Consider the following 27,097-nt stretch of genomic DNA (forward strand, 5'->3'; position numbering starts at 1 on the left):
TTTTGGTTCCCTTCAAAAGCTATATACTGGTATTAAAAGGCAGGCAAACTATTTTTAATTTTGATACCTTATAAGAAACAATATAAAGTATTTTTACTAGTTTGAAATCTTCTGCGCACTGCATGAGGATTTGCACCGATATTTGACGTAATAATGAAAATTAGGCTTTCACACAACTGCCAGAAGGATCTCTATCTTCCTGTAACATAAAAAGATTGTGGAAGACAAGACAAGCTAATGAAAATTAAGAAGTATTTTATTTGATTGAACTATTACAACATTGAGCTGTAACACAGCTACCAAATATTAGACATACAGAGTCCCTGAAGTCTGGCTGGCAGACTACAGTTGATGGAACTATAGGGCTTACTCCCACATACCTGAGAAAAAAAAAGTGAAGAAAAGCTGTCAAACTTCAGCAGTCTCCCAACCTCTAAGGGCTTAAAAAAAGGGAGAGCTTACAAGTGGCATTTAAGGCCTCCTCCAGGATCAGTGGACACTCCTGATGTAAAAAATACATACATACAATCAAGCTTTTAAAAAATAAACAGAAAAACTTCACAGCCTCTTCATATTCCTGGATTGCAACTTGGAACATAGATGAAAGAAGCTGGATCCTCTCACCCTCACCAACAGGCAATGACTTGAGTCCATCACAGTTTTGATTATCTAAATCTTATAAAACGATCTGGGTTTGGGGCAAGTCCTTCAGTTCTATTGCCAGAATTTAATAAGTTACCCACGGTGTCCCACACCCACTAGTTCCTCCTTTCCTAATGCAGTCAAGGCAGATCTCTTAGCATTCTAAATCTTGGCTTCTTCATACACTGGAAGCTTGTCTAACTGGTAACAGAGTACTTGAAAGCACTCAGTTGAGAAAAGCTGCACTAATACAAACTAAAGCTCTGACCATTTAGTGATTTGCACTTCCCAAGTAAACTGCTCCAATCAAACCCTCACGTCTGGTGAGGCAGAGAGCAGAAGGCACAATCTTACCAAGTTTTTCTGGCTTTACGTAAGGTTGGCTGCATAGGTACAAAGGCAACATCTTCTGAGCTAAAAGACAAAGCAGACAAATCTAACTACAGAGCAAGAGATGCCTTGCTTACAGAAGTCATCATTCCAAACTACCTGAAGTAGTTGAACAACAAGCATCGTTCATTACAATTATTACATTTCATTAAGTAGTCCAGCAGCCTTGGAGTTGGAGGGAGAGAGATCCCTCCAGCAGCCCCTCTCCAGCAGCCCTTGAGAGCAATTGCCGTAGACGCTTTGAGAACAGAGAGACGTTATAGATCTTCATCCTCTTTCTCTAAGAAGTCGGCCAAGGTACTGTCATCTACAGGAATTAATAAGTATTCCACACCATCAGCTCCCTGAGAACAGACATGCATACACATTCTGTTAACACCAGTGCACAGTGCAATGCAACCCACTAGACAGCACTGCAATGCTAACGTTGATTTGCAGTCTGGGTGAGAGCTGGCCAGCATTCAGAACTATGTTGCTAAAACCAGGAATATTTCACTAGAGCAACACTGGAAATGCACAAATACTGAGAAAAGTCAGTATATGGAAAATCTTCTGGTGGGCTACGCTAGTTTGACACTACACAGCTCCTCAACACTGTGTTCTCACATCTAGCACTGCTATACTGCCTCATTATTAGGACTAGCCTGCATTCTTCCCTTGTGCAAATACAGGGAACTATTGGAAGCAGACTGGCAGGCTCCAGTTACTTCTCAAGGTCTTCAGGAAGGAGACCTGTAGGTTGCTGAGTAACAAAAGCACACTGCATTTTTACAGCCCCCTATCCATGTAAAGGGTGTTGACAAACTGGAGGCATGGAAAGAGCTGCAATTACAGAAGTTCAGCCCTTTGCTAGTTCCTAAGTGCTTCAAACAATACAGACTCACTGTGAGCTCTGGAATGGTGTCTTAGGGATACTTAGTAGCAAGTAAGCATCTTTTTTGTTTAAGGTGGCTGAATACCCAGAATTATCTTCTTCCCCCAACTCACCCGCTTGGTCCGGATGAGCTTGTGGTCCCTGAATTCTGTCAGCTGTGCCCTGAGCGTCAGGTCACTGTTCACAAGGAAAGCCTCCCGACACTGCTGGTAGAAGTCTTGGAAAGACAGGCCTGCAGATAGAAAAAGGCAAGAACAAGAAATTGAAGTGATAAGATTGTCACATTTTTCCAGGTCTAACACCACATATTCTCTCCAACTACAAATTGTGCTTTGGCTCAGACCACAGTGGCTACAGTAACATCATCACTTCTTTCAAGTATACAGCCAAGCTAATATTTCAGTAATTAATGAAAAACAGCTGAATTAACATTCCAGTCACCCTGTTTGCCTAATGGAATTTTAATAGCACTTTAAATGCACTTCCCAACGTGGTTAATCTCTCTTAATTTCCAACTCCATTATCTTACTTCCAACTTTCTTTACCATTAACATGTTACTCATATCCCCTGCAGCACCTGTTAGACAGTGACAGAACATTCCACATGTATCCTAGAAAGCAGGGACACATCAGACAGGAGCAGCATGGGAACAGAATCTCCTGTCTTTCCCTGGTCCTTTTAAGTGCTGGTTATACAAATTCATATTCTTCCTTTATTTTAATTTTTTACTCCACAGTCCCCTATGGATGGTCTCAGACATGTCTAAACATCAAAGCAGACAACAGTAAGAGGAGGTGTGCTGGGATAGAGTTAATTTTCTTCACAGTAGCTAGTATGGGGCTGTGTTTTGGATTTGTGCTGAAGACAGTGTTGATAACACAGGGATGTTTTAGTTACTGCTGAGCAGTGCTTACACAGGGTCAAGGCCTCTTCTCCCTCTCACCCCACCCCACCAGCGAGCAGGCTGGGGGTGCACAAGGAGTTGTGAGGGGACACAGCTGGGACAGCTGACCCCAACTGACCCAAGGGCTATCCCAGACCGTGTGGCGTCATGCGCAGCTGGGGGAAGAAGGAGGAACATGGGGACGTTCAGAGTGATGGTGTTTGTCTTCCCAAGTAACCATTATGTGTCATGTAGCCCTGCTTTCTTGGAGATGGCTGAACGCCCGCCTGCTGCCGGGAAGTGGTGGATGAATTCCTTGTTTTGCTTTGCTTGCATGTGGGGCTTTTGCTTTACCTCTTAAACTGTCTTTATCTCAACCTATGAGTTTTCTCTCTTTTACCCTTCCAATTCTCTTCCTCATCCCACCAGGGGGGAGTGAGCAAGCGGCTGGGTGGTGCTTAGTTGCCAGCTGGGGTTAAATCACGACAGGAGGTCCTTCAAACCAGCCAGTCTATTGATTTGCTCTCAGACACAGTACCACTAGAAAGACAGGCTACGCCACTGAGTCTCACTGAGCCAACGGTTACAGCACTGCTGTTGCCAGTGATGTAACCTGCATACCAAAATCCAGTTGCTGCTGTGACTGAGCTGGCAATGGCAACACTCCAAACAGATGAGAAAAGGTGGGTACGTACCTGGGTAAGATGGGTTGTCCTTGTTCTCCAGCTGGTACTGAGCAAGCAGTCTGAATATCCCCCTAAGTGAAAGGAGAGGGGAAAATCAAAAGGGAAAAAAAAAACCAACCCAAAACACCCCACCATTTGAAAATATAAACTGATTTTTCCCTCATGACCCGGACTTTGTGCATGAATCTTGTCACTGGACAGGGCTTGCTATCCAAATGCTGTTCATTTAAAGTAACCAATCAGTTGGAACCAAGGACCTAACATCTTCGTCTTGAACACCGTTGTTCAGAAAACAGGGCCTGCCTCCTGCTGGGTGTAGGCCAGAGTAACCTAGTAAGGACTGGATCCTCAGCAAGTGCTTCTATCAAGTATAACAGCGTCCTACCTGGCATTGAGAGTGAGACTGCGCAGGACGTGCGTTAGGGAGCTCAAAGCCAAAGATCCAGATTGTTGTACTAAAAGTGAGTTCTCATAAGATGTTTCTTCCACATAAGGACTAAATGTGGTTGTTTCATACCAAAGCCAGTTGTAGAGGCTTAGCTTTGCCTGATCCCACACTAGACAGAGAGAAAAGAAAGAGCAGACAGAATTGGGAGATGTAGCTTTTCTAAGGTGTTAAACAAGCAATATTAAAATGTACTTAGTTCTACTGTAGGATTTGAGAAAACAATGTAGGCTTGTGAAATTCACAGTACATACACCCAGATACTTGCAGTTCAAGCAAGACAAATTCTCTGCAACAAAACATTTGCACACATCCCTTTTTCATACCAGTTTCACAGATATACTGTAAATCCTTTCAAAGTCAGCAGTGTGCGAAGAATTTCTGGCTGATAAACAAAATTGTTTAGATGCAATGACAGACATAATATCCAATCTCCATTTCAGTAAGTCTGTAAATCAAAGTGCCAGAAGCTTGGAGTCTATTTGTATATTATGATCAGTAACTGGTAGTTCTCAGTATCTTTATACAGTTTTGATTCAACACAGCCACAGTCCCACTTGGGGCTTCTAGCTGCTACCACCATACATACAACACCACATCTATTTTGCACACCAAGAGTAATATATGAGCTTATGAAACATGCTCAGCAGCCCCAAAGTAGAATGCAGATTCTTCTCTCTTTGCGACATCAGGCCCAAGGGGACTCACAGAGAGGAGCATTGATGTGATCGATAGAGGCAATGAGGTAAATGCTAGGCACAGAGGATAACTGTGCAAGGATCTGCTGACTTCTTTCTCCTCTCAGCATCTGGCTGTCCAGGTTATGAATGAGGACATAGAGCTCTAAAGATGAATCTGTAAGGTCAGAAAAAACAGCAGAGAACCAATCAAAGACACTGCACACAAAGTGGTTTCCCATTCCCAGTGCAGCCTAGGACAAGTCTATTCCATCAAGCTCCATATTCATCACTCCAACAGCAAATCACTTTCCTTGTACAGCTTACTTTGATCTCTAACCCACACTTGGTGTTTCTGAGCACCTAAAAGGCTTTTTCTCAATTCGCTGAACCGCAGTTCTCATCACAGCTACAGTTCTTTTTGCAGTTTAAACTTTTCTCTTATAATCCACAGTTTGTTCAGCTGCTTTTGAGTTACATGACCAGGATCCTTAAGCTCCTCCTCACACAATGAAAATGCATTTTCTATTTAGGGTTGGATCCAAAGCATACTAACTTCATCTGAAATCTTTTCCACCTAGTCCTCAAAGGAAGTTGCAAAGACTTAGCTTGGATCATGCAAATGGTAGATGTTAAAATTTCTGGCTATCTTGTTGCTGTTGTACTTACCCCTGGGAGCAGCTATTTCCGGAGTCCAGAAACAGTTCTGGAACAGTAGCCATTTTTTGTGCAAAAATACGTACTTGGCTGCCAATGGAAACCAAAGGTTCCTCAGACTCCCAGTCAGATCAGCTATAGTGTACTACACAAGACTGATTTATGTATATTCAGGTGGGTACCACTGTTAATCAGTCTTTTTCACTTAGTCTAACAGAAATACTCATAAGCTGATCATGGAAAACAGAATGTAAACACTTCAATGCCAATGCCAGGTACAATTAAGATTCCATGGCAATTTGTGTCTGTATACACAAACAGTAAAATGGACACTCAAAAAGAATTTAGCAAGCATTCTGTGTGGCAATACCTGTTTAATTTTGCTTTTGAAACCAATTTTAATGTGCTTGACACCACTGTCCTTTATTTCATCTTAATGTCAGTTTTTGCATATATTAAATTTAAATGTCCATTCCACTAAACCATGTAAATTTAAGCCTTAATCCATTTTATACTGAAATTTATGGAAAGACCCACAGGCCATGATTTTCCAGAGGAGCTCAAAGGACTTGATACCTGTCAGAAACTGTCACTCCAAATTGTTTGCAAGTTCTTTGTTCTGTTTTCAGTGAGGTTTGTATCAGATCCTCAAGCAGCCACTAAGAACCATCTTCCATCATGTAGCTGGAGTTTACCTATACTGTCTTCCACAAGGAAATACATGGCTACAGAAACACTGTGTGTTCACAAAGGCACTGTGCTAAATGCAATAGAGATGAGCATTTCAGTTCACCAAAGGGTTAAGGAGCCTCTGTCTTGTTAGAACGGTCATGCCTTCCTCCTTCCCTTTCTAGAGAACTTAGTATGTGAAACACTGATTGAGGTAACATCTTGGGATCATGTAAATATATACTCCTGATGCATGTATGTTTTCATATATGTGGCATAAATTACAAGCAAGAAAGTACACTAGCTACAATAAACTAAGAAACTGTAACTGCACATATGAAAACTATGAGGAAAGAAAATGTCCAGACTCTCCTAACAGTAAGTGGACTCTAACATTTTTATGTATGAAGTTAGTCATTTTACCTTCTTTAAACCTTTTTATGATGAATTCAAGTTGGTCAGGGGGGCTGCGGAAGGTCCCTATGTGGTTCAGTACATCCTCTGTGATGGAGTTGAGAATCTGAAAAAGAAAATAGCAGCTGAAGGGCTCTGGCACCAAAGGACCTAGTACAGAAAATCTGAAACCGAGCTCTTGACTGTCATGAGGGAGGTAATCTGTTTTTTACCATCAAATCCCCAAAACGGTCAACATAAACCAAAAATTTTGACCCCTTTTTAAAACAGTGGCATAAATATAAGGCTTTGGACTGATGAGTGTCTGTTAATGACAGGAATTACTGCAATTTCTTGGAAAACGCATGGACTAATTTCTTTAAACTCTTAACAGAGAGATAGGAACTGCTCTTCATTCAAGAGTCTGCTGCTATAGGATGCAACAAGTTTCCTTAACACTTTACACTGAAAGACTTTAGAGGTGTCTGTAACACAGGATGATTAGATAAACCCATAAGCTTTTCCCACACTTACAGATCTCAGAGTGATGCTGGGGAAGTATCCATTAACCACAAGGTGAACAGATTCCTGGAGTGCAGAGATACGAAACTTCTCTAACAAATCACGCTTTGAGCCCAGTCCATAAAGCACAATATTGAAACCCAAGCTGCAGAAAAGTGAGCAAATACACTGAATCAAAAAAGTACAAGTCCCTTTTTGGGTTCATACATTCATGAAGCAAAATGATCCATTGCAATCTTGCCTCTAAAAAAGTTTCACGTTTCATCAACTCCAGGCTTACCTTCAGCTCACAGCTGACAAACAAGGTTAGCTGCAAGGAATCTGAGCAGTGGCACATGCATCCTAGTAAAAGCAGTTTTAGTAGCCTGGAGGCCCACACATTTAGCAAAACATCTACAGAAGAAAATGGTATTGTCCAAGAATACGAGACTAGATCTGCAACTTCAGATAATGAAAAATAACCAGTATTCACATTCACCCCCTCACCAGTGACTGTATTAAATTGTTTACCATGGATCACAGCAATTACAGGGAAAAAAGCAAGCCTTCATAGTGGTTTTCTACTCTGATCCACAGGCACAATTTCAAAGCAAAATTAAACTATTCTTGTATCTCTTTTTTATCTTAATTGTTCCACAGAGAAAGAGGTAGGAAAGCATAAAGAGAACATGACAGGAAATCACAAAGCTTTGTTTGTTTTTGAGAAGCAGGAAAAGCATCATCTTGACCAGACAGTGACCAGGTCACTTAAATAGCATTTGGCAAAGGTAAGGTGTTCAACAACTCTGCCCAGATCACTGAGTCAGAGAACTCTTGCAACTCTCCAACTTTCAAAGCTAATGACTGAAATATGCTCTGTCATTCCCCATGGACCACAAATTTCTTTATATTCCACTCCCTTGCAAAGCTTCCAAGGGGCCTTCTCCTCACCAACATCCACTCCTGGCTTAGCACTGAACTTCAGAGCTGGTGGCCTGCCTTCTCTAAGGTGCTTCAGAATCTCACAGCTCTCTATAGTTCCCCATTTGCTTTCCTGGATGCTTACTCTTTTCTCCTTTCCATGAAGATACACACAAACCAGATAAAATTTATATTGCTAATGTTTCCAACAGCATTAAGGTTTCTTTGTGCCTAGATCATTAGGTACCATAGGCACTCAAAGTTAACTGCTACATCACTGAGGATAGCCACATACTGAAGAAATTGGTGGTGGGCTGCTCACTACCAACTATGCTGCTGTAAGCAAAGCTGATTGTTCACAAAGGACACTTGTCATCATTCATGTTCCCTGTTTGTAAATGCCCTCTAGCTTGGTTTACAGAGGCACAGACAAACTAGCCAGGCAGGATGCAACCTCATTTCACTTCAGGCGTTCAGTTCAAGGAGTTAGTCAGATATGATTTGGTCTACAGGAAACATTGTACTAAATTAGTATCACCTAATTTTAAATTTAAGTAATCAATCAAAGAAAAAAAGTCACTCCTTAAGTCATCTACAGGATGTTGTTGACATGAGGGTAAGTTTAGTGGCAGTGCCAGTGCCAGTTTACTAGACTTTTTCAGTGATTCTCACTGGACACTTACTGTAATTGCAGCATCCACTTGGAGAACAGACGTTCATGTTGCTGGTTTAGCTCTTTAATTTCAGCAGCATAGGCAAGGGGAGCTTTTTTCAAAAGGTCATGCAGTGTTTGCTGTGTTCAGAAAGAGGTAAGATGACAGTCATTCAGAGCCGAGAAAAAACAAGACATAATCTGGAGTCCTTACAAATAGCCCTCTAGTATGCTCTCTAGCTAGGGAAAATAGTTTTCACTGACGGTGCACTCAATTCATGTTTTTTTTCCATGAAGACCCCTCTAAGCACAGTTTTGCTACTGGAGAAACAAAGCTGAGCTTAAGTAACCTTATCATGGGAAATGGCAGCCAGACTAGGACTAGAATCAGTATCTCACTGTTTTCTCTCTTCCTGCTGAGTATGGGAAAAACACTAGTGAAATAACAGACACACTCAGAGCTTACACAGCACCAAGCACTGTACCAGGAAGATACCAACATCACAACCCTGCTCACAGGAACAAAGGCTTCAATCGACATTCTTAACAATGGTGTAGGTGTTTGTTACTACAAGAGAATGCTCACAAGCATCATCTTAAAAAAGAAGTACAGAAGAAAGGAATCATTTGCAGCTGACAGCGGTATGTAGAAAGTATTATTTCAAAAGCATCAAGAATTAAAGGATTAATTCAGCTTTAAAGGTATGCTGGGATGTTGATGTTTAAACAACACAGTAGTATGACAAATGGCATCAATTCTACACTGCCCAAGCTTTCTCTTCAATTTTAACAGCTTTGCTTTCCACTCCCTTGCAGCAGAAGACAGTTTACTCTGGAAAGAACACAAAGACAGCTGCAATGTATCAGACAAACATAAAACATTGTGCGACAGAACTGCAAATCCTTCAGTTTCTTTGGAGCCAGCAGTAGGTTTAATACTGAAAGCCTTGATTTCCTTCCAGAGCTATTATGAAAGAACTTGTTAAGAATCCAGATGTTTCTCTGGGTAGCAATTCCAGACAACAGCAGGCATCAGGCAATCAGCATACACGCCATCTTTTAAAACACAGATGAGTGCAAAAAACAGTCATAGGCACAAGAGCCTGAAGTATTTTACATGCTTCCGTGGCACCTGTCTGTGTACCAGTCTCTGTAGGGTGTAACTGCGCACTTTGAACTGTCTTATAGAAATGGCATATGGAAAAAAACCTACAGTAATTCAGTCACAATTAGACCATTCCAGTCTCCTAGGAACTGGAAGGGGACAAAGTGCATTTCACAAACTAGGTGACAACATTTAGAAGTGTCCCAGTTCTGCATGTGGCTTGACCCAGTAACGCTCAGATGAAAAGGGCTCTCTCCATTTCTTCTACACAAATAATCAAGACGGCTTGTAATTCCCCATAGCATTTCACTGACAAAAATGCTGGTTTGGTGATCATTTTTAAGGCAGGTCTATACTCTGCTTCTCCCTCTTCTCCTCCCCCAAAAGCAAACTTTAACCTGTTCTGGTCACCTGATAGTGCCTTCTCCCTGCATTTTCCCTGCTGTCTCAGGTTCAAACACCTGGGCACTGTCCCTGCTCAGAGCAGCAGTAGAAGGCATAGTGCTTAAAATGCTACCTAAATTAGCACTACCACTGAGAATGTAAGCAGCAGAAATAAAGTGAAAATAGCAACATCAGGAAATTTTGATGAGGAAAATCTTCATCAAAGAAATCAAAAGCTCTGAGAGTTGTGTGATTCACTGTGAAGCATACCTGATTCAATCTTCTTTTCTGCAACTTCTGCAGCGTTCGGTCTGAAGTGAGCACTTTGGAACTACTGTGAGCTTCAAAGTATTCCTCCACCAGGTTGGCCTAAAAAGGGACAGAAAGATCAGCCACAGTTCTCCTGCTATCAAGTTACCCCTCTCCCTTTGGATCCACAACCATGTCTGAAGATAGCCAGTATGAGACATAGAGCAAGGATGAATAGAATGCCAGAAGATATTTGCAAAAATGGTTTCTACAGTAGTGTTCTGCCAAAGCTAACCTAGTCAAGTGGTTCCTTCCTGAACACAGAGACAGAAAAGAGATTCTGAGAGAGCAGAACACAGCAATAATTCTAAAGGGGTGTGGGGAGCCCTGGTGCTGGAAGGAAATCAGACAACGAAGCTGAACACCAAGCCAGAAAATAACACGTGCTTCTTTTGGTGCTATAGGAGTCAATTTCTTCATCCTTTCTCAGTACAAGCTCTTCTGCTTCATGGACATCTTAGAACTTCTCCTTCTGGAGCTGCTCACATGATGCCTGTCCAACAGGGATTGCTCAGAAGTACAGCAAAAGCCAACCCAGCTGGTTTGATTTGAAATGAGTCTAGCAGGTTACGGTGTGGTCACTGACAGCTTATTGTCACTAAACATCCCTTCACACTTGCTAGCTCAGGGGTATATTTTCTGCACACTCACCATCTTGTTCTTATTTTTTTTGGCTAGGGTGTTTCTGGGAGGAGGTGTAGATGCAGCCTTAGTTTTTGCTGGCGTCTTTTGACCTGATAAAACAGTGCTAACTTCTTTCTGGTCTTCTTCATCCTCCTCTGAGCAGGAAGCAGAATATTCACTCTCACTTTCTAAATAAGGATCTGGAGCTAGAGCATAAATTTAAGGTTAAAAGCTAGCAACAACTTCTTACACATAACACATTTTGCAACATCTCGCTCTCTCACATTCTCTAGATGTTTTTCAAGCATACGATTCCTAATATATTTCACAGAAAAGTACAATCAATGCTTAAGAGGACTGCAAACACACATAGCCATTTCTTTCTCAGTTCTAGGCTCACCAATTATTGCTTAGTAAAGCTTGCCCCTTGATACCAACTAAGAAATATAATCCTACCATAAAAGGTGACTAAAAATGGACAAAGGAATTCCCTATTTCTCTTAGCATGTCTATGTCAGTTTTCCCAAATGCCAGTCACAAAACCTGAGTATCTTCTGGGTCACACTCTGCTAGAAAGGTTTTGTAAAAGACCTCTGTTAGCAATGTTGATTGAAGAGCACAAACAGTATCTGGCTCAGTCTTGGTCTCTCAACAGAAAAGAAGAAATAAAACATGAAGCACCACACACTAAACTCTCCTCTGCCTTCATTCTGAGCACATATAGCCAACCAGTTATTGGAAATACTTTACCATAAATGTCCCAGCCACCATCAAAAAGTTTTATGACTTGGTTCAAGCAATTGTGCCAGAAAAGTGTCAATGTAGGTCAGATTACTGAGAGTTTTGTCTCTTTTGATCATATTACTGAAGTTCAGCAACTTGGTATGTCTAACGTTTCCACCCCCTACCTAAGTAGTAATCTGTTGCAGGGAAAAGGTCTACACCAACTTCCTTAAGGACATTTCTACAGTCTGCAGGATGAATCAGATTGCTTCAGTCAGACTGCTACTACAGGCAGAAGCCCACCAGAAGAAACACTCAGCTCTGAACACAGTGCCTCACTGACTGTGGAAGCTGACTGCAAAGGTTGATCTTTACCTGTTAGCCTCTTCCTGAGTCTGTAAGGTGTGGTAGAAACAAATTCTTTCTTTTTATTCTGTAACAGCAAAGAAAAAACATGCATTAGAAGAAGAAACATATACCTCCTCAAAACAGCCCTCTGCCAAGCAAAGAGTAGAATCAGGTTACATTTCCAAGCTATTTCAGCCCACAAGAAACTGGGAAAGCAGAGGCAGTAAGTATGGAGAGCTATTCAGAGCTAGAGGGGGACAGGATCAGGTTCCAAAAAGGGTCTTAATTCTTTCAACTCATGTCCCGAAATGGAGGGTAGAAGACCATGAAATCTCCAACCAAGATGCCAATCTTGGCCCCTCAGGAAGAGTCAAACCGAAGCAGTGACAAACTGGAAATCTTTCAGCTCCCCAGAGCAGTCATCTTCCACATCACACTGTCTACTCAGTCATTTGGAAGTTCACTATGAAAACAACTACCAGAAAGACAGAAGACTAAGCCCAGAAGAAGTACAACAAAGGGAACCCAAGCCGCCTGGGCGCATCAAGTTGCAGTGGCACGTCTTCCTTACATATGTGTAGAGCACACGTCTGACTTGGACACCAGATCAAGTCTGCAATACTTAGGAAACACTTTCGTTAACCCTGTCAAAGTGGATGTGAAATCACCAAGGAGTGAACATGGCATCCCAAAACAGGCATATCCCATCCTGGAACCTTATAACGGAAAAGCTGTGCACACGTTTCTAGTATGATGCTATACCATTTCAGAAAGCCAACTGTTTCACAGCACTCTCTTTATAACCACCACAACTGGAAGCTCTGGACTGTACCTCTCTGTAATATCACAAAAAATGACATCAACTTACATCCCCTCCATTATCACAATTTATTTTTTATAAACCAGTGCTAAAGTAAGAAACGGAATAGCACCTCAGCTTGAATTCCTGTTCTAACAGCACTCCTTACAATTAAGGCTGTTTCTTACTTTGGTGAGAAACTGGAAAGCTATGAGTTTAATTGCATATTAAGGGACTGTCTAACATCCTCATTTGTGTGATGCAAGCTATCAAACCCACTATTTTCCCACTGACTCTAAATCCCACAGTCCTGATTAATGGTAGCTCTGGTTCTTACTTGAGTTACTCCTGTCTGGTTGGATTAGGAGAGACATCTATACTGTGGATGAGGCTTTTCAAGGTCCCTCCTTTCCAGAACTGTAGTAATTGGCCAGTACAAGTTTTAAAAGTGAAGAAAAAAACCCACAAAAAAAATCCCAAGCAAGGTAGAGTCATCACTCACCCTCTGCTGCACTTTGTCTGAACTTGAACGTTCTGCAAAGCAAGAAACATCATTGTTCAGACTACTGCATATTTTCAACAGTGGCACAAGACAGTCCGTTAGAAAAACAGGCATTCGCTATTCAAAGGTGCACTGCACCAAAATATCAGGTCCCCAGGTGGTTAATCCTATGAGGGAAACCTCTAGTTCCTCACAGGTAGGCAAGGAGAGAACAAAGACAGTCAATGTTATTACCACAGAAGGCAGCTTTGAATTGTGGTCACAGCTCTGGGAGGCCATCAGCAAGAGGGAAGAGGCTGAAAAATGAGCTAATGTTCTCTCCCTGAGCACATCGGACTCCATTTCTGAGCACAAAGTAACATGCTCTTGCCAGCGTTGACCTGCAGTGATTTCTCCCACTTCTATTTCTCCCTACAGCATTGGGTACTTGAATTTATATAATAAAGTGTGAATTTACACAGGAACACCCACACAATCCTATTTGGTACTCAACACATCAGCCCAGCTCATAACTCTCTCAAAATGCAAGCATTTCTGTTGAACACAGAGGAAATCATTAAGTGTCACAGCAACAGATGAGAGAGAAGTTCCTGTTTTCTCTACACCAGCAGGGCAGAATAAAAGATGTGACACCCAGGTGAACCAGAGACCATGCATACCAAAGCAGTTCAGTCTACAACATTAAGCTGACTAGAATACTCAAGCATGACAGAAGCTGGCACTCAAGCATCCACTCCACCACGCAAATAGAAACATAACCCTCATTAACTCAGCTTCAGTTCCCCATTGCATCACAGGACTTACTGCTGCTTTGAGGGGCTTTGGCTGTCTTCTCAGGGCATTCAGAGTGATCAGGTGCAACACTCTGTCCTGGTGTCTGGGCTAATTCAGAGGCTATAGGAAACAGCGGGAAGGGGAGAAGTTTCATGTGTCAGGTACAACACTCCTAGCTCTGGATAGTCAGCCATGGACCCATACACCAGAAACACTAAGTATTAATTTCCTAGCTATTTCAGGAAGTGCACCAGATACCTCCATTTTTTTTTCTAACCCTAATGGTGAATGTAATCCCTAACAAAGACTTTTCAAAGACTGAACTCTTCAGTTAATTCATTTCACAAGTATAGCTGAGGCAATGGCAGAGCACATTTCACTCCCTAGGAGACCACATGTCGTCGAATCAGAGAAATGTTTGGTCATGCTCACTTAGTCCTTTAAAACTGCTCAACTGGACATAGTAGAGCATCAAGTATAGCAAACACATCAGTTCCCCAGGAGGTGGGTTCTTGTATTCTGTTTACCTCTTTCTACTACTTACCAGCACAAGCTGAAGTTGAATCACTGATCTGAATGTGAAAGGCCCCCATATCCTGCTAACAGTCCCTCAAGAAAACCAGCCTTCCATTGTATGACTTGCCTCAGTTTTCAAACTGAGTCATGGCTCCAGGAGGGAGCACCAGTGAAACCTACCCTGCTGCAGGAGGTGCAAGAAACACACAACTTCCCAAGACAAAGGAGAAGCCCAGAGAAGTAAATAGACATGGAAATCAGTTTCTGTATAGTGATACAGAAGGATGATCCCCTCTCTCTTGGATCATCCTTTGTAGGATATGTCAGTAGCTGTGACAGCTAAACCCTAATGAAGTTCGAGTGGTGCTGGGTACACAAAGACCCTTCAAGTAAGAAGAAATGCAGCGGCAGCAGGGCTCAAGCACCTTATTTGAACAAGAACAGCCCACCCTCTCCAGAACTGCCACTTTCTGCTTGCTTCTCCTAAGTCCACACTTAGCCTAGTAAGCACACTCAGACACTGAGTAGGAGAAATTCCCTGACACAGAAAGCTAATACTGCCCTTCTTTGATTCTTTGCTACATAATAAGTTATTCTTGTATTCTTCTAAGTTACACCAATAAAACATCTGCCATACCTTGGCACTTTTACACAGATGTTCTCCCAGCATTAAGAAACTTCTAGTTTTTCTTATGTGTTTATTATTTGTATTTCATATCCCCACCATGCCTTTGCTTTGTCCTAGCCCTGTGCTTCTGTTTCTGAGGAAGACTGATTCAGAGCCAGATAAAAGCTACTGAAATACTGCAAACATATCTTTTGAATAAACAGAAGTGACAAACCACGTTAGCAGAGTTCTCAAAAAAACCCCATAGCCCAACTAAGAATGAAAGAAGAAAGAGAAAAACATACCCAGCTCTGCCATTTTGCTGGAGCGTTTGGGAGTCTGGAACGAGTAAACTTCACCACCACTTACACCTGAGCCATTTCCCATTGGATCTGTGAAAAGAAATGTTACTTTTAGCTATTTAAAAAGCACTGGTATATTCTCGACCCAGGGAAGATGGAATGCAACATTTTACTACTTGGCTCAAAGGACTCTTTATACTGTATGTGTTATGAAATAAGTATCATAATAAAATCCTAGAATCATTATCTTCTCCTCTACCTGTTACCACAAGCACAGCCAGAGCTGGTCAGCCTTCAAACACAATTTCATGAACATTGTACAACCTTGACATTGCAAAAATCTCCTGAAGTCATAGCTGTGTTAGGTTCTCGCCTGCTAATACCTTGGGTACATAGTCCAAGAGCAGCAACATAGTTCTTCTCTTCCAGGATCTCCTGAGCTTCGTCATCTGAAATATTCTCAAGCTTCTTCACAAATCTCTTCACACTGACCATCAACTGAGTCTTGTTCTTCTGTACTTTAATACCTAGGATTGTAATAAAAGCTTTAACCTCCTGCTATTTCATTATTTCTATTGCAGTAGTATGCAGCTACCACATTCAGAGACCAAGTTCCTGTTGTGTAAACCACTAAACAAATACAACACTGAAAAGATGCCCCACTAAAAGAAGAGCTGGTGTGTGCCCTGGTGGCCAGCTGACCTTAAGCCATTAGTTCCTCCTTTAAGACAAAAGCCGGCCCCTGGAGGCCATGAGGAAAAGATCCCAATTTCAGTACACACCAGCTTCCACAGTTTGGGAGGAATGACAGTGACTCACATAGAAAAGCATCAAATTGCATGCAAAGGGATGGTATTTGGCATCCCCTATCTACCCTTAGGAAAGGGGAGCAAGTGGAAAAGACCTGTCCTATAGGCTGTCAATGCGCTCATCAGAGAATTTAGGCTGAGAGACCTCTGGAGACCATCTGTCTGACCTTCTACTCAAAACAGGACCAACAGCAAAGTCTGATCAGGATGCTCTGTGCCCTGTACAGGCAAGTTTTAAGCATCTCCACAGAGGTTCCAAACCTTAAAAGTAGTCAAAACTGCAGAAGAAGACTCCTGTAGCAACCACCTCGAAACTCTTTCCAATTTGATTCTGTATGTGTTTAAACAGGTCAGGGGTTGGGAAGTCAGCCAGGCTATTTGTGCCTCCCCTCCCAGGCTGTTACTCACACGGTGCTGTTCGGGAGCTAGTATCCACACCACCTGCAGCTGAGGGCACCTGCCACCCTGCCGAGGTGGTGACAGAAATAAACCACGGAAGAGACAGAGAGAATGACGCTGAAGGGCTCGTCCTGCCTGCAGCCTGGCCAAGGCGCTCAGCCGCCCCGGGTGTTGGAGAAGGGCTCCCATCCCGGGGGCCGCCGCGGCTGCTCGGACCCCTCTCCCAGCGCCCTGGCAGCGGCGGGCAGCGCTGGGGCGGGCGCTGCCCCGGGCCGGCCGTACCTGTGTACTCAGCAATGTGCTTCAGGACCTCCTCGTCGGGTACGAACTTCACCTCCAGTGCGTCGCGGCCCTTCCCCCCCGGCCGGCTCATGGCGGGCCCCCTGCGAGCACCCCCGGCTCAGTCACGTGGGCCCCGCCCAGCCCCGCCGCTGGGGGCGGAGAGGGGTGCGCTGCCGCAAGGCGCGCACGGCGGCACGTGGCAGACACCGTCAGAATGTCCCCCGCCGCACCGCGCCGCCCTCCTCGAGCCTCGGGCTCCTTCCAGCTCCGCCGCCGGTTCGCAGCGGGCTCTCGGTCACCCCCTGCAGCGGCAGCGCGAGGCGGAAGCGAGTTCACGTGCCTCACGGCCCTGAGGGAAAGCGGGGTGGGCACCGAACGCCGCCACCGCGCCTTGAGTGACCTGTGTCTCCGCCAATCCGCGACCGCCTTTTCTGCCCCGCCTCCCGCTGGCAGGCGCGGCGAGAGGGCAGGACTTCCGCTGACAGCGACGCGCGCACCCGCCGGGCGGGCGCCTGGGGTTGCCGTAGCGACGCGAAGCCGCCGTGAGCGCCGCGCTGGAGCCGCCCGTCCCGTCACGGCCCGGGTCCGCCCCTCCTCCCGGGGCAGAGCTCCCCTCACGGCCCGGCCTGGCCCCGCGCTGCCGGCGCTTCTCCAGAGAAACACTCAGGCGACAACAGCTAGGATGAACGCTCTGAGGCAGTTACCTCACACGCAGCCCCCGGCGGCTGCTTCCCGCCTCCCACCCCACACACTCCCGTGGTTGTGGGTGTCTGGGCTATGAAACCCTGCAGATGTACCCTGCGTCACCCACATCAACGTAAATCAAAGGTTTTTTTAAAAAAAGCAATTCACAAAGTACTCATTTCTGCTCAGAAACAGCACAATATTTATTTAACATCTTTATATATTTATATATATATAATTTTTTTTCTGCATTGCAGATTGTGTCGAGTTTTATACATCTCTATTTACAATGATTTAAAATAATTATCTTTCATCTCTGGCAGGTATTTACAAAGTCAATAGTAACTACATTTCACATTTCAACAACAGTCAACAGCATTAACCAGCTCAGTAAGACAGTTAAGATAATGGCTTACATGCACCAATAAAATGATCTTCAATACGTGTCATCTTCAGGTCTAAGAATGAAGATTTTCCCTGGTCCCAGGTTAAAGGACATCATACAGCAGAGGTCGCAGTTATTAAAAACCCGTTTGCTCTAGTCCTTCACCAGTACTGAATCTGGAACGTCTGGGGTTCATACCGCACGTAGGGCTATCCTGGTGAAGAGGGGCTCACACCACCAATCCACGTCCTTTCACCTAGCCTGCCTGTCCACAAGAAGTGGGCTGCTTATGCTCCATCTATGACATAGAGATAAGATTACATAATGCTAAAGTAGTAAAAATTCTCAGAAACCCTAGTTCAGAGAAACAAACCTGGTATGACAGAAAAAAGTAAGAAAATAATCTTTTAACCTTTGCAGAATGTTTCTTTTTGCTAGTAAAATTGACGGCATATCCTGTATTCTTACAGGGACGAAAACAGATCAAAAGATTCATTGTAAAGTACAGGAATTACAAATTTAAAAAATGCAGCATGGGGTACCTCAATTTAGTAGTTGGGGTTTTTTTATATATAGCAAATAAAAGCTACCATAGTAAATCTAAAATGTATTAAGAGTATCTGATTTAATTATTAAAAATCTTTATTAGCTTTTTCCTGGAATCTTCGATATGGAAAAAAGGACTCGATTTTATTTAATCATATGGTATTTTTTCATAAATAACCAGCTAGTAATATCCATCCCAAAAGTATTCACTATCTGCAAGAAAACAGTAACATCTCATTTCAAAATAATCACTGAACACTGGCACACAAAACACAGACACACCCCAGTACTAGGAATCTATTAATACTTTGACAAGTTGGTTTATCCTGAGTGATTGTTAACTCACATCTACTGTATACTTGAAGCCACAAAGTTTTTACTACTTGCATTTTTCATAAACTAATAACATGAAAGTCTAGCACAACAATAACAACTGCCTGAACAGAAAGAACAGTGTCAATAGCCAGTATTTCTGTCACTCCCAAGTCCTCATTTTAGAACAAAAGGTAAAAGGTTGCTTCATTCATACTATTTTTTCTGGTTTGTGATCAGTTCTGGGGAGGATGAGGACTCAAACACACAGGATCAACAACTACCGATTTGTAAGGAAGTTCCCATGACAAAGCACCACAGTCACTTTACTAGGAGATACTCCTAAACAGAAATCTCCTCAGACCATTTTACCCTCTCAAACCAAAAACCTGTGTGAATTCTATACCACATTTTAACGAGTGACTAACCATCTTTTCAAGAGTTAAAATTTAATTTGCTTTAAAGAGTTCTATCAGAATGCAAAGGTACTCTGCCGTGAATTGCTTACATCTCACCACCTGTAAAACACTGGAGGTCACAAGCAAGTAATTGGTTAATAGAACTTGATCTCATCACTTTGCTCACCATGTACAAGCTAAAATGTAGGGCAAGGATTTACTGTACAGACACAGTTTTACTATACATCTGTTCCCATCAACAGCTCCTCACAGGAATAGCTTAGTAATCCTTTATGATAGGAGGGATAATTTATGGACCCATTTTAAATTCATTTGGTCCCTCAGATACTACCACCTTTGGTAAAATCTGATGAACACAGTAAAAAAAAAAAAAGATCAGGGGAGGGGGGTAGCCTAGAGGAAAAAAAATTTTAAAATGGAAACAAAATTATAATATTTTCATTAAATCCCAAATACAGACAAATAACATGGGACAGATTTTTAGTAGATCCATTTCTGGAAGCTGTAAGGTACCCTTAGACTTCTACAGCTTGCTTCTGAACTTTTAATGTCACAGGCCTTGACTCTTGCCCAAGTTCATCCAAAATGGCTATTAGGTTTTGAAATCTTGTTCTAAAATTTATTTTAAATAAAATTTCATAATGACTATGTGGAAATCCTCTTATATATCAGTCTTGCAAAATCCACTTACTGATTGTTTTCAAGAACTACTGACAGACCAAGCTGCTCACAGCTCTCCATTGTCTTCCACCACCGCGTAAAAGGCAGGTGAGTATTTTGGCTCTGCAGCTGGTCACGACATGCAAATTTTAACAGACTGATACATGTATTCACTAACACAACACCCATGTCATGATCTGCTACCTTGAATCACTTACATAAAATCTTTCTACAGCAAAGTTTATCTGAGTGCCAGTGAGAAAACAAACTAAAAAATAAGAGATATTAAGGCCCACATGCTAGAAACAAACAGCACTTAAAATACTGAAGAAAATATAAAATATTGAACAATTTGATATAAACCAAGAATGCAATGCAAGTACAGAAGATCTGGCTTCTTTGCTTACCACGCTTGGAAAGGAATGATATTTTGCAACTTTAGTCCTGCAATTATCCTAAACAAGGAATTTAAATAAAACGACATGTTTACTCTTCTGATGCAAACTATTCTTATGATGTAAATGGTTGTTACAAATGGGACCTAGCTAACGGCTTTAATGCCATGTTAAACATGCCAAGGTAGCAATACTGAGAATGAGAAAGGCAATGAGAGAACTGCATAATTTAAGGATGAGATTGATTTACTAACATCAGAAACATCATTTTGTTTTGTGTGCAGTACATACATTTCATTCAAACATGTTTCATTATATTTTCCACACCTCCTCCAGGATTATGAGTACAGTACCTAGTCTGTACTGCTTGATTTTTATGACTTTACTCAAAAAGTTATTCCTAGTTCTCACCTAGTCTTCAAATGAATTGAAATTTGTAAGCCAAGATAAACAAAAATTTCTGGTTTGTGACCAAAGTTAAAATGCTGAACACTTAAAAGAGAGAGCCATTGGTTCATGATAAAATAGGACAAGTTTAAACTCTTAGGTTAAAATACAGCCATAGCATAGAATTATCTATTCCAAAATTAATTTTTCAAAATATAATTCTCTGAACACGTTATACATTAAATATTGAGGAAAATTTCCCTGGAGCTAAAATTTTCCAAGAACACTAATAATCTTCATTAAAGAAGTAAAACTAACCACATAGTATCTGGAGACAAAAAGGGGTTAGAGTTGGGGTCACCTTACTACAGAGTAGCTTTACCACCATTAAGATGCAGGTTTCCCCCTTAATCTTGAAAAATATGTTCATATTTACATACAGTATACACACAGTTGAGGCAATTGATTGTCAACACGTGACAAACGTATGTACCTACCCACACACAAGTAAACCTCACATGGTGAGAAAAAACCCTGTCCCAGTAAACTCCAGTATTCGTAAGTAGTGCAAATAAATACTTTGTCAGAAAACAATTCTTTTTCTTACTATTTTGATGTTAAACCAGATAATTTTAATTATGTTAAAGCTAGCAGGAGTATGTGGAAATGCTGTATTTAAGAGACACTTGTAAACTACAAATACTAGATCTAATGCTTACTGGCTGCAACATGATGTTCAGCATTACAGAATGCAGTATGCTGTTAAAAATCTTTTCCAAATTCATATCAGAAAGGGTGTTCAAAGAAATCTGCATTTTAAATGGACAGTGACATACAAAGTCTCCAAATGAAAACTAAAAGGATAATACAGCAATTTAAACTGTCATCTTGCAACACCCATTTTATTATGTATTTTTACTACATCACTGCTGCCTGCAGGATGAAAAAATGGCTCATTCAACCAAAAAGCTGCTCACAATAAACCCCTGAAAAGGATAATCAAGCTGGAGTTCGCAATCCCAACATTTTGTATTTTCTTAAAATTATAAAGCCCAACAAAAATGAGTTGCAAAATGGCAGCATATTGGGTGTGATGTGGTAAAAATTGTATTAAGGAATAATTCATTTACCCCTAAAATGTATATATACATCAAAACATAGCACCCACACTTCCTCACCTAAGAACTACATGTATGTGCATGCATGTGCACATACACAGGGAAAAATTGTAGTGTTCTGCTTTTGACCTTCTTTTATAATGCTGCGGTTGCACCAAAATACTGCAGAAATCTAAGTGCCTCATGTCAAGTACCAAATGCTGTAAAACAAGACAAATCAGAGTGAATTCAGGATAAAGAGATTTAAATCCAAGTATTTGTCACAGGTGTCAGAAAATTTAAGTATGTTTTGCACTTTGTTTAGTATTAGCATATATAGTCAGAAAGCCAGCAGATTATTCCCTCAACCCATATCCCAGACACTTCTAATTTTATTTCTGCCACAGTACTTTCAAGTGTACTAAAATTCAGTGTATAAAGTTTCGCTGTGATCTTAACACACCTTGGCATATTTTGAGACACATCTAGAAGCATTAATGATAAACATGATACACAGCACTGGCAAAGCCTGTTATTACAGCTGGTTGGTAGATATTAGTGATGACTCATTTTGTGAGACAGATGTTGAACACTACTTGTCTGAAAAATGACAAAACGAGCTCCCAGAACAGAAACATTGCACTAAAAGGGTAATTTTGAGAAGTTATAGAAGTACCACATCAGCACATAGCAAAAAAAATTATTTTTTTTTCCAGGGATAAATTTGAACTCTTTGAAAAGCCTTGTACAGGGTAGGTATATATACACAATAACAAAGCAAAATACAATGGATGAAACGATAACAAAAGGCACCTCATCAAAATGAGAACTGTAAAAATATCTTAAAAGGTAGTTGGACTAAAGTTTTAACCAATTCGAATTTATGCACATAGATTTGATTTCCCTATCTGAAATCATTGAGCTGTCTCACTTTCCTGAAATAGTTTAATAGTGTGGGACCCCACACATAAGAACATTTAGTAATAAAAAAAAAAAAAAAGGGGGGGGGGTGTGTGTGACAGGACACAGACAATGTGTAAAATTTGGCCTGATGCCAGTTTAAGTGTCCTAAAACTTCTGGAGGAATGCTTACAATGGCAACTGTAGAAAGTAAAGAACCTTGCTAATGAAGAACTCTGCTTTTTAAAATACTAAAATAAAGTAATTCTTAAAAAATTAGCTGACACTCCTAACCTTTTCTTTCCCAAAGATTTAAGCAAATTATTTGGTCCTTTTCAATTTACAGTGATGGCTCTTTGATAGTATTTCGTGATGGTCTCTACAAAATATAAACTTTGTACTTTCAGCCACAACTTACTAGTTGTCTCCACTTATAAAGTAACAGTTTAACCATCTACAGCTTTTGACATTTTTACAGAAAATGTCTCATAGCTTAATCTCAACTTTGCCTTACTTCCATCTGTGTGTGACTGGTGGTCCTTAAAGATTAACTTCAATTTAGAAACTGTAAGGTTTTCTTTCTTTCTGATGATTCTACGTACTCTTTAACTGAATTTATGCATCAGTCCAGATGCCATTTAATTCATTTTATGAATGTAAGATATGAAGACTAGACTACCAAAGTGACTCATTAAACCACAAAAAAACCCTTCAAATATTTAAATGAATTTTAATGTAAATTTGAAAAAAAAGTTCTATTTGAAATAGAGATTCAAAAGCAAAAAAAAACCCCAAACCAACTACCAGTAATGCAATACCATGTCATTGTCCTGAATTTCTTAGACTATCCTTCAAAGACAGCCTGGTATTTATAACTGCTTATGTTTATCCTTCACAGTGACAGTGAAACCAAAGTGCCCACAAAGATTGTAACTCTTTCCTGTGGGTTTACCATTTGTAAACTTCGAGAATATCATACATGACTTAAGCACAGAAGATGAACTTCCCCTTTTCCCTCTAGCAATCCTAAAGAGATAGAGAGAATGGAGAGAGAATGACAAACATTCTCCTGTGTAAGCAGAAATGTGCTTCTAAGCAATGTTCTCTAGCCTAAGTACCAGCCAATGCCCATACATCAGTCATATACATTCAAGGCTTGGCTCAATGGCATGAGTTCTGAAGTTTCTGGAGTAGGGCCAATCCACTAAAACAAGAGTTAAAAAAACTCAACACATTATATATACCAAGGCAATGAAGTGTGATCCTTCTGGGAAAAAAGGACTGTCAGTATCCCTTTGCGCAAATGGTGTTTCTAGAAAAGCATTTCACACTGAAGATTCAGTGTTTCTAGCAAACTATTGTCTCTATCCCTGAGACAGCCCCTTAAGAATATGGTCTGTCTGGACTGCAGGATTCTTCAAATGACTCCATGATTGAATTCAGGGACACTAAGAAAGCAGCTGAGAGGGGTGGGGGTGTCCAACAGCCTGTGATACCATAGAAAGCAGCCTGAGAAATACTCTTTACCCGAATACACCTTTCAATTCAGTGATCAGCAGCTCACAGGAACAACAACAAAAACGGAGCAGAACTAGCCATTAGTTCCTGGGAAACTAGTGTTTCCCTCCCACTTACAAACCAAATTGCTTTAACAGCATAGGTTGTCTAAATTTTATTCTATATGCAGAATGACCCTGTGTCCTGGAGGGGAAGACATGTAACATTACGTATGGCTACAACGCCATTAGAAGTGCATTGTAACCTACATTATCTACTTAGAATCCTCTCTCTGAGGGAAAACAATTTGTTAATATGCATGTCGCAGTTGCTGAACATCAAAAGCTTCTGGGATGAGAGACTGGGGGCAGGCAAGAAAAAACTACCCTCATTTTAATGAAAAAAGTGCTGTAGGCAGCCAGGAGCAGCAATGACAATCCCCTCCCCAGAATTGATTGCACAGACTCAGAGAGGTCCAAAGTCACACTAGAATCTCTGAGGCACTCCTGGTTCTGAGAAAGAAAAGTCATGATCCAGTAGTCTTTGCAGTACTGTAGACCGAGAAAACAAACCCGTTTCTATTTCTTAACAAAGCCAAAGCATCATCTCATAGGGATCACATTCACCATTTCCGCCGGTGTCTCCAGTCTCACAGTGTTGAAATGGGACTGATCAGCCTACGATGGATTGCACGTCACCCAAGGAGAAAGGAAGGCATGGAAAAAGGCATACAGTACATTATATACTGCTTCACAACCATGTTTACAAGGGGAAGGGGGGGAGGATGAAGGTAAGGGAAGAATTATTGCTGTTTCAGTAATACAGTATGATAGCTAAACCAAATCAAACAAGATCACAACAGTCAGTATTTTCACACTGCGGGATGATGGTTCATGTTTTGCCTAAGGATGAACTTGCCTGGGGATTAAGGGGAAAGAGGGGGTGCTAAGGAAGGGAGTCAAGGTTACACCTGGGATATCAGCTGCATATTGAAACTTGGAGATCGAGACTGCTTGGTTAGGGGAGCTCCTGGGGGAAGGAGATCTTTACCTTCCCCAGCTTGACCTAGTCGGTCCTCCTGTAGGCTGATAGTTGAAAACCGATTTGCATTGCCAGCTGCTAGATTGGTAACACCCTCTGTACCAGCTCCAACACTGGAGCCTGCTTGACTGCCATTCACATAGTCAAATGATTTACTGGAGGAAGCACTGGCGGTCCTGATCAGGCTCAAACTGTTGGCTTTTGGCACCACCTGCCCAGCAGGCAGGCTGAGGTGTTTCTTAGTAGGTGTCATCTCAATTATATCTGCACCAAGGTCAGTAGATTGGTGCATGTACTGCTTCCGAGCTACTGAATCTCGAGGGCTCTCATTGGATTTTGCTGTAGAAGAGGTTTCTTTATCCTTAGCAGAACGCCCACTTGCTGTTTTCCTTAAGCTGCCCTTCTGGGATACAGATGATAGAGGTTTGGTCCCAACTGGCTGGCTGCTGAGTGAAGCTCCTGATGAAAATCCTTCATCAGCATCATTAAGGTTCACAGATTCTTCTCTTCCATTTACACCTTCAGCATCTATTAAGAAAAAAGAAACAACCAAAAAAACCCAAACCAATCAGAACACACAATAAGCATTCAAGTTATGTGAAGACAAAGATGCGCACAGAACGCCAAAACAAATCTCATTTGCTAGTCCACCTGGTTTCCACTTGCTTAAAAATTTCTGAATCTCAGCCAGTAATCTTCCTGTCATATTTAGCAGAATAACAGTATCTAACAATTCTGTTATTTGGCTAAATATATCAAACAATAAGTACTCCCTGAGCTTGATTTGCCTTTCCTCTACACCACTTTTATCAATCAGAGTATCTCCCAAACTTTGTCTATAAACAAGAAGAATTTGGACCCATTTGGTTAATTTGCTTTCATTCTGTCTGCAAATACTAGTACCCATTCTCCTCCTACATGTGGTTAAAAAAAAAAAAAAGCCTTTCAGACTATTTTTATCCTTTTTTAAGGCAAGATCTAAGCATGTTCAGGATCTCTTCCAGTCAGTGTAAGTTCTGGCAAGTGCTTGGTAAGCTTCAGAATGAGACTGCTTCCTAGGCGAGCAATCACAATGCTCCAACAGAGGTAGAAGGCTTCTGTTGTGTGTAGCTGGCACTTCAAATAATGTGACTGTACTTTCTGTTGGAGATTAACCTAATTCCTAGTTCTCTGTCCTCCAGAACTCAATCCTTCCTGCATTTCCAGCAATTCTAGCTAGGTGCTTCCACCACATTTGCTTTTATCTCAGCACCTAGATTTTTCAGCAAAAACCCCCCCCAACCACCGTATTAAGATAAGTTTAACCTGTGAAACACTTGATGTTGTAGAAGAGGCACTGTGCTTTTGACTGGAATCTCAAAGAGAAAAAAGACTGACAAACTTATTTCTTAAATCTTTGTTTTAAGGCCTATAATATGATTAGGGCTGCACACAAAGATTTTTTTTTTTTTCAATCTTATTCCAGTCCTTTTTCTAAGCTCCAAGTACTCAAAAGGAGAGTTATTATTTCCGTAGAAAAGTGAACAGCATTCAGTAGAAAACTGAACAGCATTCAAATTTCAAAACTGAAAATGAAGCTTGAGTTTTGGCTCTATATATCTCACTTCAATGAGTAAAAGCCATAAAATTTAACCATATTAGCAAAAAAGGAGATATTCAGGCTATAAAAGTTTTGCTTTTCTTTATAAAAGCTGTGGAGCCCGAATATTTGCGAGAAATCCGCAAAGCCTATGGATCTGTCCCAGCTAAAGCCATTGTACTGTTCTACCAGCAGTTTGTTCAACCCAGTTTGCCACCAAGCAAACATGTTTAAATCTCTTCTGTGGAATGGAGAAAAAGGGGTGGCAAGGATCTAAGAGATTCTAACATTTGAGTGGAAGCTCATCCTTTCATGCTGACT

The 27,097-nt window shown here is 41.4% G+C and overlaps 2 protein-coding genes across 23 annotated transcripts in view; both read right to left on the reverse strand.

Annotated features, from left to right (window-relative positions):
* Positions 1–238: 238 nt before the first annotated feature.
* ORC2 (origin recognition complex subunit 2) lies at positions 239–17,259 on the reverse strand. Of its 5 annotated transcripts, XR_012629422.1 has the most exons (17): positions 16,875–17,258; positions 15,768–15,911; positions 15,388–15,474; positions 13,990–14,079; positions 13,186–13,217; positions 11,912–11,969; positions 10,841–11,019; positions 10,151–10,249; positions 8,423–8,532; positions 6,852–6,984; positions 6,348–6,444; positions 4,630–4,776; positions 3,862–4,033; positions 3,486–3,547; positions 2,020–2,138; positions 1,175–1,376; positions 239–1,056 (listed from the first exon to the last, which is right to left on the reverse strand). XR_012629422.1 is itself a non-coding variant. In XM_074872814.1 (16 exons), exons 1-16 carry the CDS (start codon positions 16,963–16,965, stop codon positions 1,313–1,315), a joined length of 1,647 nt encoding a protein of 548 aa, XP_074728915.1. In that variant the 5' UTR covers positions 16,966–17,259; the 3' UTR covers positions 239–1,312. The 5 variants fall into 5 exon arrangements, 4 of the variants coding, with proteins under 4 accessions (XP_074728915.1, XP_074728914.1, XP_074728916.1 ...); XM_074872814.1 differs by having other exon boundaries at positions 239–1,339; positions 16,875–17,259; XM_074872813.1 differs by having other exon boundaries at positions 239–1,376.
* Positions 17,260–17,733: 474 nt separating this feature from the next.
* Positions 17,734–27,097, reverse strand: part of HYCC2 (hyccin PI4KA lipid kinase complex subunit 2) — a 61,114-nt gene continuing 51,750 nt past the window's right edge. For 16 of the 18 annotated variants that reach the window (XM_074872853.1, XM_074872867.1, XM_074872849.1 and 13 more), the window contains one exon: positions 17,734–25,725. In XM_074872853.1, the coding sequence (XP_074728954.1) occupies positions 25,121–25,725 (605 nt within the window). In that variant the 3' untranslated portion in view covers positions 17,734–25,120. The remainder of the gene's footprint in view (positions 25,726–27,097) is intronic. The other 2 variants (XM_074872865.1, XM_074872866.1) reach the window with 2 other exon arrangements.

Source organism: Strix uralensis, chromosome 6 (genome assembly GCF_047716275.1).
Source record: "Strix uralensis isolate ZFMK-TIS-50842 chromosome 6, bStrUra1, whole genome shotgun sequence".
Taxonomy (NCBI): Eukaryota; Metazoa; Chordata; class Aves; order Strigiformes; family Strigidae; genus Strix; species Strix uralensis.